Below are 11,549 nucleotides of genomic sequence, written 5' to 3'. Positions count from 1 at the left end.
GAATCTAGATGCATTTCTCTCCTTCTTTGTAAAAATTAAAATCAAAATGGACCAAAGGTCTAGAAAGAACAACACAAACACTACATCTGGAAGATAAAATAAGTAAAACTCTTGAAGACATAGGAATACACAAGGACTTTCTGAACAGAACCCTAATATCACAAGAAATAATAGCAAGAATCAACAAAAGAGATTATAACCAAGAGTGAAAAAGAAAACCTACAGAATGGAAATTTTGTGTTTTTTTGTTAGCTACTCCTTGAACAGAATACTAGTACTTAGAATATATAGAGTCCTGCAAAATAAAAGACCCAAGGACCCGGGATACAGCTCAGCAGTGCAGCACCTCCCTGACAAGTGTGAGGTCCTGAGTTCGATTCCTGGTACCCACACACACACAAAAACAGTAAAAAATGGGCAATTGCAATGAATGGACACTTTTCACTAGAAGTTCAAATTACCAGTAAATACATTTAAAAATGTTCAGCATCTTTTCCAGTTAGAGAAGGCATATCAAAACAGCACTGAGATTCATTCTTACTCCAATAAGAGTGGCAGTCATTAAGGACTCATAAAACAAATGCTGGAAAGGTTAAGAGGAAAAAGGAACTATCTCCCCATTGTTGGTCAGAATGTAAACTACAGCCACTATGGGAATCAATAGGACGATTCCTCAAAAGACGAAAAATAGAAATTCCACTTGACTCAGCTACTATACCTTTTCTGGATATTTTTCTGAAAGAGTTAAAGTCTTCATGTTATAGTTGTGCATGCATACCCATCTTCATAATAGCACAATTCACAATAGTTAAATTATTGAAATGCCCTGTAGAGATAAAGACTAGATAAAGAAAATGTGGTACATGTACCAGTGGAGTACTCCTCAGCCATAAAGAAGGATACATTTGAGTCATTTGTAAAAATGATGAATCTTGGGACCATAATGCTTAGCAAAATAAATCTGATACAGAAGGTTAAATATCACATATGTTCTCTTATATGAGAAATACAAAATATAAAGAAATAGCCAAATGAAAGAGATTGCAAGAAACAGGGAGGTAGACTGAATGGGAAGAGGATCCGGAGAAGGGATGAGAGAGGGAAGGGGGAGTAAAAGCGATTGAGATGTGATATGAATATGTACCATTTCCCAAGATGAATGTAATTGTGTATCACAGACATATGCTAATAAAAAGTGAGAAAATTGACATACAAAAGCTGGTTTATAAGTATTATGATTGTAGTATGTGCAGTTTAGCCAGGCTTTCCTTAAGGCATCATTTTTGTAAAAACACTCAGCTTTTTACCTATGATTTTTGGTTGCTCAGCCTAAGCATGTGTTGTGCTACTGAACTACAACCCTAGTCCAGCCTTTTGCCTTGGTAATGGGCTTTACTCTAAAATTTAATTCGAACTATGTACTTAACAGTTTACCCCAGCATCACTCAGGCAGTGTGTTAGTTTACATACTGACTGTCCTGAGCATCGTTCTGGAGGTGTCATTTCAACCAGTCAGTTCTCTATATTGAGCAAACGTGATGAAATTGTAGTTTTTATATTTCCTGTTATATAATCTTATAAAAATTAACAAAAATATGCTTTTTTGGTCATCTTGTATTTAAGTAATTGGACTAATAAGTGGTTAATTTGATTGGTATAAATATAAATGCATTTTATAATGTTATAAATTACTGTTCCAAATGATATTCACAAAAATCTTATGTTGTTTTACATTACTATGTAGTTTACTTTTAGTTTAGAAAATACTATGGAGAGGCTGGGGATGTAACTTAGTTCTAGAGTTGTGTGCCTAGCGCTCGCAAGATCCCTGAGTTCAGTCTCTAGCATCACACAGACACACACAATATAGAACATAATTACACTTTTTATAGTCTGTTGCCATGACAGAACACTTATTTTCAGTACTGAGATAAGGGATTCTTAGAAATTACGTAGCTCAGCAAGTAAGTCTGGGGCTGGGGAAACCCGTACAGATTTTCTTTGGGAATTTATGAACTCTTCAGACCAAAGCTTGAGTAGATGTGCATTTCAAGATATATGTAGTGAAACTTTCTTATTTTCGGGTATTTATAAGTTAGATACAAAATTAGGAATTTACTCATTAGCAAGAATAAGAGTGACTTTTCCCTATCCCCAGTAGAGGTCTGGACTAAACAGCAGGAAGTAGGGGTCCTTTTGTATGATGATGGGCTTAAGGCTTTCTAGGGAACTTGTAGTTACTGGTAATACTCTGTTATTATTAGAGTGTATGCATCCTCATCAAATAGTTCATAGGGTACTAATGACCTGGGAGAGAAAGAGATGCTACAGTGTAGCTCATGTAAACGTGCTTTTACAAGATGATGCAAAAGCGGTTCTGTAACAACAAATATTACATGCTTCAGTGCTTCATGATAAGCGCATTTAATAACCAGAATGTGTAATCTCATCAAGTGCTTTTTTACTGAGTGGTAATTCTTTCAGTATGTTTTAAGTAGTAATCTCTTCTTTTAGGATTGTAACAATGGAATTTTATGGGAAGAATGATCTTACATTAGGAATATTTTTAGAAAGATACTGTTTCAGGTAAGAATTAATTTTACCCTTATGTTTCATTATGAATTTTTGAAGCCTAGTATTTCAACTTGACATGTAAACATCGGTTGGATGTCAGATATGGTTGTGTGGTTCTTAACTTTTGTGTCACATATCAGAATATACTTTACAAAGAAGTAATCTATTTCATGCTCAAACTGGAATGTTTAATCTGGTACATTCTTCGTATATTTGCCCATCTCCTTACCTGTCATCTCTAAGACTATTTGAGGTTGTCTGTTTTTACAGTGATTTAAATCCATTAGACCTTTGTTTAAGTTTTAGTGCTGTCACTCACTCACATGACAAAGAGCAAATAATTCAATCTTTATCACTTCCCTTAATGGACATTAGCAATTCCCAGAAAGATTTTAGTGAGTAAAATGACATGTTTTAAAATCATTTGGCAATAGAAGGCACTTAACAGGTGGAAATGATCATCATACTGTAGTTCAGAGCAGTGTAAGTCCTGGTACAGACTGTCCACCAGTCACCATTCTACTTCTTTGACAGTGATTCTGATTAGCCCAGTGGTATCTCGGCTCATAAACTCAGTTCTCTGCACGATTCTGGTTGCAAACCAACTGGATGAGAACTGAATCAGTTTTCCCATAAGTTCAATGTTGAACCTAACCATTACGTTTGATTTGGTTCTTGTTCAGTTTGGTTTGTGATGAGAATCATGGAAAAAATCAAGTTAGTGAATCAAGGTACCACTGTATTCATTCTTCATGCTTCTCTGCTTCATACTTAATGTGAGAAGAGCTCTTTTGTTTGTCAAAGGCCTTCTTATCAGTGTCCTAGCATGTTCTGCGATACCCCCATGGTGCATCACATTCGTCGCTTTGTCCATGGCCAAGGCTGTGTTCAGATAATTCTGAAGGAGTTGGATTCTCCAGTACCTGGATATCAACATACTATTCTCACATATTCCTGGTGCAGAATCTGCAAACAGGTAAATTACATACTGTAACAGGGCATAATACTTCAAATGAAATTTATTTCTTTATTTGTATAGCTCCTTTTTGGGGGGGTGGGTAGCCTGTATTATTTTGGAACTTGTTATTTATCATTCATTCTGTTCTTATTTACCTTCTTGTGTTGTTATATGCAGTCTGATATTTAATTTTTGATAATTTCACTTTAGGACCATATCAGCCATGAACTATAATACAGGAACCTTGTCCAGCATAATATGTTGATATTGAGACAATTCTCAATTATGTTTCTTTATTCTTTTAGCAAATACCTACCCTATTTAGCTCTATATGATAGGTACTGTGCTAGATCTTAGGAATGAAAAAAGATTAAGGCTGGTATCTGTCCTCTAGGGGAGGAGGCATACCTACAGAGCAATAATTACAGTGTATTAGGGTGTTTGCTTAATAGATTTGAGCCTATATCCAGATTTCTATCTGAAGAGATATAGTTGAAAATGATTTTTACTGTTTTCATGTACATTTTTGAGAAAAAGACGTGTTCTATTTCTTCTGTACATCTTTCTTTTTTTTTGGTCTTTTTGAGACATCTCGCTGTGCAGATCAGGCTGGCCTTGAGCTCACTTTGTAGCCCAGGCTGGTCTCAGACTCACAACAATCCTCCTGCCTCAGCCTCCCAAGTGCTGGGATTACGGGCATGTGCCACCACGCTTGGCTCTGTCTTCTTTACTTTTGTTACTCTAGGACAACATTTGGTGCCAATATTATATTTTTAATAGGTAATTTTAATCCACATTGCAATGTGTTCCAAATTTGGCTTTATTGTTTTCTTGACATTTTTAGTGTGCTTTTTAAAGAGTTGTATGAGAATTACAGAAAAAATAATACTATGATTTGTATTACTATTAGTAATTGAGAATGGCAAAGGCAAAGTTAGTTCCCCTGGAACTCCCGAGCATACCAACCTGAAGTCATTTCCAACCATCATCAGTCTTTCATACTTATTTTTATAGGCCTTTAGTTTCCATTAAATAGCTGGTAGCATTTTGTTGTGAACTCTGTAGATTGACCTTTGCATTGAATGAATAACTTAAGTGGTTTTGTATATGCACTTTATTTTCAAAACCAAACGGTCTGCTTTGAGGAATACTAAAAAGGAAAAGATAATTTTGTTACAAAATACTTTTTGTGAAAGAAAAGTTACAGGTTGTGTGACCAAGTACTCTATACTTAATGTTAAATTTCTATAAAACATGGTATAGTAATAGAAAAATTGGGCAAAAAGGCATGAACAGAACAGCTTAATGCATATGGCCAGTATATGTGCAGATTTATTAGTAGTGAAAATATGACTGGAATCAAATGTTACTAATGTTTTAAAATACATTTTTTAAGAAGCACATTTTAAATTTTCAGGATTGATAAGAAAGTGGGGAAATTGACATTCTTAAGTACTGTTAATGTTGGAGTTCATGTAAAACCAGCACACCTGTTTGGAAGACAGCATGCCAGAAAGTATCAAAGGTCACATATATGATTGTGCTCTTTGATTAGCCAATTCCAACTTTTATTAATTTACTCCAAGAAAATAATTACGGCTATTTTCTAAGTGTGAATATACAAGAATATTCATCAGCGCATCATCCAAATAAGGAAAAATTTACACTTTCTTAGGGATATAGCAGTAAGGAGTTATTAAATATATGTTCACATAATAGGATATCCTACAGCCATTTAGAAAGTTGTAAATAATATTTTGTGTGGGAAAATGTTTATGGTGTATTTGTTATTTAGAGAATAAAAGTTTCAAGACTAACTAGAAAAGAATTTTGTTTACAAATACACTGGCTGTGTGTGTGTGTATTTCTAAATAGAAAGTAAACATTTACAGGTATTTTGATGTTAGTGGTAGGATTATTAGTGATACTGTTCTCCCTTACCACCTGCCTTTGGGCTTTTTGTATTTTTCTGTTTACTGCAATCAGAATGTATTAAATTTGGATTAGAAAATACATTTAAAAATGGTATGTGATTAGATAAATTACTTTTGTTGAATTACAGGTAACACCTGTTGTTGCACTTTCCAATGAATCCTGGTCGATGTCATTTGCAAAGTACCTTGAACTGAGGTTTTATGGGCATCAGTACACACGAAGAGCCAATGCTGAGCCGTGTGGTCACTCCATCCACCATGATTATCACCAGTATTTCTCCTATAACCAAATGGTGGCATCTTTCAGGTAAGGTACCAAAGGGATTCTGTGCTTAGAGGCTTTGTAATGTGTTTACTGTGACTAGATGGAATTAACTCATACATGCTCACTCCTGTAAATGCGGAATGCAAGGGTGGAATCTGCTTATTATAGTTATCCTTACTTAGAGAGGTAGCTAGTGGTGGAGACACAGTTTGAACCCTGGTTGATCTGTTTTTAGTCTCAATCTTAATTCTTTTTAGCATCTGAAAACATGTCCCGAATTTTTGCCATGGTATTAATTGCCATAAAAATAATCAAGTATTTCTGATAAAAATAAAACTACAAGTTCAAAGAATAGTTGTCATTGTGGTATTAAATAATTTGAGAGTGCTCCAGGCTCTGCCTTTAGAACATGGGCAGAATTTGAACACCTCACAGCCCTCAGCATTAGCATTGTGGGCTAAACCTCTGTTTTTCCTTGTCCTTGAATTAGTCTTCGCCACTCTCCTTTCGACCATGCCTCTGCTACCTGTGCTTAGCACAGCAGTCAGAGTGAACCTGTGCAAGGAAAATCAGCGCAGATCACTGAGTGTCCATAGATGCTCCAAAGGGTGTCTGCTTCTCATTGAGTGAAAACCAGAGTTCTTTTCCTGGCCACTAAGTGCCCACATGCTAGGGCTGCCCAGGGCTTTGCTGTTCTCATCTCCTACTATTCTTCTTTTGGTCACCCTGCAGCAACCTTTCTGGCCCCTCAGCTGGGCCTCAACTATGTCAGGTAGGTTCCTGCCTTGGAGCCTTCTGCTTGTTCTCCTTTGAACTGCTCATTCCCTGCTCTTTCCGTACTTCCTGTGGGTCTGTGTTCACATTTTACCTGCCCTAGCGCTCTCTTAGGCCTGGCACTACTTGCATCTCTTTCTTGCTTTATTTTTCTCCATAGCACTTAAACCATCTAAAATAGTCTTTAAATATGAATTTGTTTTATTACCCAATATTATTATTCCTAAATCATGAGGACAAGAATTTTCGCCCTTATTTTAGTGCTGTAATCTTCACCTAAAACTGTGCCTGGCATATGGTAGACTCTCAGAAAACATTTGCTGATTAAAACTTACTTTCTTTCAGAATCTAGGGCATAGATGGGGGGCAGATAGCATTTACTAGTCAGTACCTCAGGTGGAAAGGAAGTAAAAATGTATGAAGGCTCCTCAGGACTTGGTAAAGTAATGAATGTAAGGTACGATGATGGCATCATAGTGCTATGATAAAATAAAGTCCTTCCAGAATTGGAGAAGACACTTACAGTGATTGAAAGTTACCTTCAATATTCTTAGTATTGTTTTAAAACGCTGTAAAGTTTATGGAAGCTATTTTTTTCTTATGCCTCGTAGGATTTAGTTGACTATCTGGGTATAGCTCTACTCAAGGTTTTAAAATAGTTTTTCAGTTTTCTACTGTCATGTTTATTTTCTTCTCTTAGTTATTCTCCCATTCGGCTTCTTGAAGTATGTGTTCCACTCCCCAAAATATTCATTAAACGGCAGACTCCACTGAAAGTATCCCTTCTTCAGGATCTCAAAGATTTCTTTCAAAAGTAAGTTTCAGTTTCTCTGATCATCCCTTTTTGTTCAGTAGTGTCTGTAATCTGTAGATACCAAAATGTCATTTGTTCACTTCCTTTGAAAAGGTAAACAGCTTAATTCTTCTAACTGTATTGTATATGTGCCTGTGTGAAAAAAGAAAAGTGTAGACAATATAGGAAAGTATTAAGGTCAAACTTTCAGGTGTAACAAACCACTGTTAAAATTTTGAAGTATGCAAAATTTTATGGGATTTAAATTAGAATATATTTCAGTTATAGTTTTGTATATGATGCCTTTTTTCCTTATTTATATAAAACAAAACTTGATTCCACCTTCTCTGAAGATGTTCTCGTTTTTAGAGTTTCACAGGTATATTTAGCTGTTGATGAAAGACTTGCATCTTTGAAGACTGATACATTTAGCAAAACAAGAGAGGAAAAAATGGAAGATATCTTTGCACAGAAAGAGGTAACTCATTTCTTGGTAGAAATTCTAAAGTTAACTTAGAAGTTTCTTTTGGGTAATATCTATGTAATGTCTCAATGTACTGATTCTGTTTTTTGCCTTACAGATGGAAGAAGTTGAGTTCAAGAACTGGATTGAAAAGATGCAAGCAAGGCTCATGTCATCCTCTGTGGATACCCCTCAGCAGTTGCAGTCCGTCTTTGAGTCACTCATTGCCAAGAAACAAAGTCTCTGTGAAGTGCTGCAAGCTTGGAATAACAGGTATGACTTTGCAGTTTGTTTCTTCTTACTATTAAATTAGTGCCAAATTTGCTGTGTTCTGATACTTTTAAAACTAAAATTTGTTATTAATTCTGAATGTTTCGTTTTATTTTCAAGTAATACAGAAGTATTTTTATCACTTTTCCCTCCTCTTCATCCTTTAAAATATGTGTGCTAAGTTTTAGATTGTGAAGATATAAAAATCAAAATGGAAACAGCTTTCATGCTGTTTCAAAGGTGTGTGCTGCTGAATGGAATTTAACTGAAGTAGAGACAACAACTAATAATTGCTTTGGCTAGGCAGGAATTTTGTTTATCTTATGTCATAATTTAAATATCAATTTTTAGAAATCATTTTCTTGATAATAACTTGCTATTCTTTTAACATTATAGTCTCTCAGTAAGAGCTCTTGATTGGTTGGTTAGATATGACAATACCTTGGTTCTACTTATATAGAACTTTAAAATGTATCCAAATAGGAAAATTTAATTATAGTGATTTCAGTTATAAAGAGAACATTCATGTACATCATTTTTTTGGGCCTCTGGTTGTAGGTTGCAGGAACTATTCCAGCAGGAAAAAGGCAAAAAGCGGCCTTCAGTTCCTCCAAGTCCTGGAAGATTGAGACAAGGAGAAGAAAGCAAGGTAGTAAAATGGCATAGTCTTTGTCCCATTGATAGAAATATTATTAACACACTTACTAGTATTAGTTTAATAGATGATTTTATTAATATCAAGTAGGGTTTTCCATCTTGAAATTGTGACGTTTCAAGGAGATGCGACTTGGATTGCTTTTATATGCTAGCCTAAGATAAAATGTGTTATAATCAATTCATTTGAAATACCAAGAGCTGCTGCCCCTGGCATCAGTAAGGATACTGTCATGGTGATGCCAAGATGTGCATGCTCAGTGTGTAGCAAAGTCCTTATTTATCCTACTGTGCAGTTTTGGGTGATCTTTGTGCTTAAGTGAGAAGCTGTTATTAAGGTGTCTGAACTGGGTAAGGTGGCCTGATCACTCTTTTCCAACTGTATTAGTTTTCTCTTGCTGAGTAACAGATTACTGTCTCACACAGTGTCCAAAAACATGAAGTTGTTATTTCAGTTTCTGTTTGAGCTGGAGATCTGGCATGTATGGCTGGGTTTTCTGCTCAGAATCTCTCAGAACTGAAGTCAGTGATTTGGCCAGAGGTTCTGTCTTATTGGAGACTCAAGGTCTTCTTCCAAGGTTATTGGCAGAATTCAGTTCCTAGCAGGACTGGACTGACTTCTTGTGTTGGTGGCTGTAGACCACAAGTTTTTCCCCTCCTAAGACACTGTTTGTGCTCCTTGTCATGCAGTCCTCTCCATCTTCAAAGCCTGAAACAATGGCCAAATCCCTCTTATGGTTAAGATCACTTAATTCCTTTGATTTATAGAAACAGATTTTAGGACTCATAATTACATCAGGGCCACCTGGATTTTTTCCTGTTTTGAGGTCAGCTGACCTTCACGACAGTACCTACATTAGTGTTTGATTGAGTGGGAGAAGGTGTGTTTACACCAAGGGCTGGGAGTCTTGAGGCCATTTTAGAATGCTGTTATAGTGGCCAAATTTCACACGATTTGATGTCAGTGTAAGGGCCTTATATTACAAAGGCTTTTGAGACAGTATTTTCTTTTGTACACTCTGTAGTATTTGTTGAGAAATATTTTCATTGAACGATGGCTCCAAGTGTTTTAAATGTTTTTGTTACTTAGTAATTGATAATGATTCTCCCTTTATGTCTCTTACTGTTTCCTTAAATCATGTTTCCTTAAAGTTTAGGTGAGAATGGGAACACGGTTAAGCTGTATGTTGGCATTTGTCATCTAGTCCAAGTCCAAATGACTAGCGCAGATTATTGGTGACCTTTCCATTTGCTCGCTCAATATACTACAAAACTAGTGGTATAAAACCTTTAGATTATAGCTTTTAGAAATGGAATTGAAAATATAAGTTGACTCAGTATTGGTCATCTTTATGAAAGATTGATTATTGATTTGAACCTTTTTTGTACTGCCTTTGTATTTATTCACTTGAAAAATAATTCTTGAGTGCTGATTGTATGTCAGGCACTTTAGATTATAAGGCATGCAGCTGTAAACGAAGACCATAATTACTTTTCTCATTAAACATTTGTTTAGTGAGGAAGAGACTGATCATAAACATTTGAACCCATAAACATTTAACAAATATAACATCTAAAGAAAAAAGATAGTTTTGGTAAGAACAAGGAAGTGGTGGTGGTGAGTTATTTTATGTAAGGTGGCCAGGGGTGTTTCTATGATATAGTGATCCTTAATCAGTAACCTAAGAAATGACCTTGAAAAAAATTTATATGGGGCTGAGAGTTGTTCTACATATCTTATGCATAGGTCATAGGATGTGAGTAGGTTCATTGATAATAAAAGATTACTGGCCTCAATGGATAATCATATGTATTCCTAAATGCTTTCATGTCAAGAAATGAGCTTGCTGTTTAGAATGAAACCCTCAAAGTATGGTTCAAGAACTCCTGAGGGCCCATTGTTCTTCTGGAGATTCTGAAGATTTTTCTGTTTTCCTAACTGTGTCTATATGAAGCCAGGATTTTAATTATAGCTATTTCTCAGCAGATTAATTGCAGTTACTGATTGCTAGCTATCATCTGTACCATTAAAGAATTTTATAAAAATGTAAAACAGTTTCATTCTTACCCATTTTATTTTAAATTTTGGAAAATAGATGTTTTTCTATAATTGTTACAGTATTCATGTTAATATGTAATGAGTTTTATTTTTAAATGAATTAAGTGCATATTTTAAAATGATTTCAAGTTTAATTTCTAATCAGGTAAATATTTCTAATAAGTTAAAAACTATTTTAAATTATAAGAGAGGTAGTGGTAATTTTTAAGAGTATAAGTAGATCCTGAGACCAAAAGGCTTAGGATTCACAGGGTTATACAATCTTTAAAATGTAATTTTAATATTTCCTTATTCTTACTTCTGCACAGATAAGTGGAATGGATGCATCACCACGAAATATTTCTCCCGGACTTCAAAATGGAGAAAAGGGTTGGTCATTGACTCTACTGATCATTTGACATTAGTTTCACAGAAAATTTTTACTGTATAAGTTGATTTGAACTGGTAATTTTGAGCATTTTTTTTCCTGATGCAGTTATTCCTTTTGTAGAACATTTATAATGCTGTCAGCTTAAAGTGATCATGTAGTATATTTTAAAAAGATAAATTAGGACATAGAAATACATATACTATAGAGAGCACTGCTGTTAGGAAAGAAGAAACAGAAAAAAAGAAATGAATTGTCTGTCTTATTACAAAATCAGGTCCCACATTTCATGCAAAAGTCTTATTTAATTTATATTTTTGGTGTCACTAAAATCCCATGAGGTATCTGTCACAGTATTTCATTGAACATCTTTTCATCATAGAAGCTTTATGTAGGAAAATTTACTCAACTTATAATTCTTGATATTTTCCTGTAATA

The 11,549-nt window shown here is 35.0% G+C and overlaps 1 protein-coding gene across 8 annotated transcripts in view; it reads left to right on the top strand.

Annotated features, from left to right (window-relative positions):
* The window catches only part of Pikfyve (phosphoinositide kinase, FYVE finger containing), a 92,630-nt gene that overhangs the window by 55,710 nt on the left and 25,371 nt on the right, over nt 1–11,549 (top strand). For all 8 annotated transcript variants that reach the window (XM_005396961.2, XM_005396963.2, XM_013520755.1 and 5 more), the window contains 8 exons: nt 2,515–2,586; nt 3,379–3,550; nt 5,595–5,773; nt 7,206–7,319; nt 7,668–7,776; nt 7,880–8,034; nt 8,590–8,680; nt 11,053–11,113. In XM_005396961.2, the coding sequence (XP_005397018.1) occupies nt 2,515–2,586; nt 3,379–3,550; nt 5,595–5,773; nt 7,206–7,319; nt 7,668–7,776; nt 7,880–8,034; nt 8,590–8,680; nt 11,053–11,113 (953 nt within the window). The remainder of the gene's footprint in view (nt 1–2,514; nt 2,587–3,378; nt 3,551–5,594; nt 5,774–7,205; nt 7,320–7,667; nt 7,777–7,879; nt 8,035–8,589; nt 8,681–11,052; nt 11,114–11,549) is intronic.

Source organism: Chinchilla lanigera, unplaced genomic scaffold (assembly GCF_000276665.1).
Source record: "Chinchilla lanigera isolate Chin_1 unplaced genomic scaffold, ChiLan1.0 scaffold00056, whole genome shotgun sequence".
Taxonomy (NCBI): domain Eukaryota; kingdom Metazoa; phylum Chordata; class Mammalia; order Rodentia; family Chinchillidae; genus Chinchilla; species Chinchilla lanigera.
The sequence above is the reverse complement of the archived record's forward strand: the minus strand, read 5'-3'. Positions and strand labels throughout refer to the sequence as shown.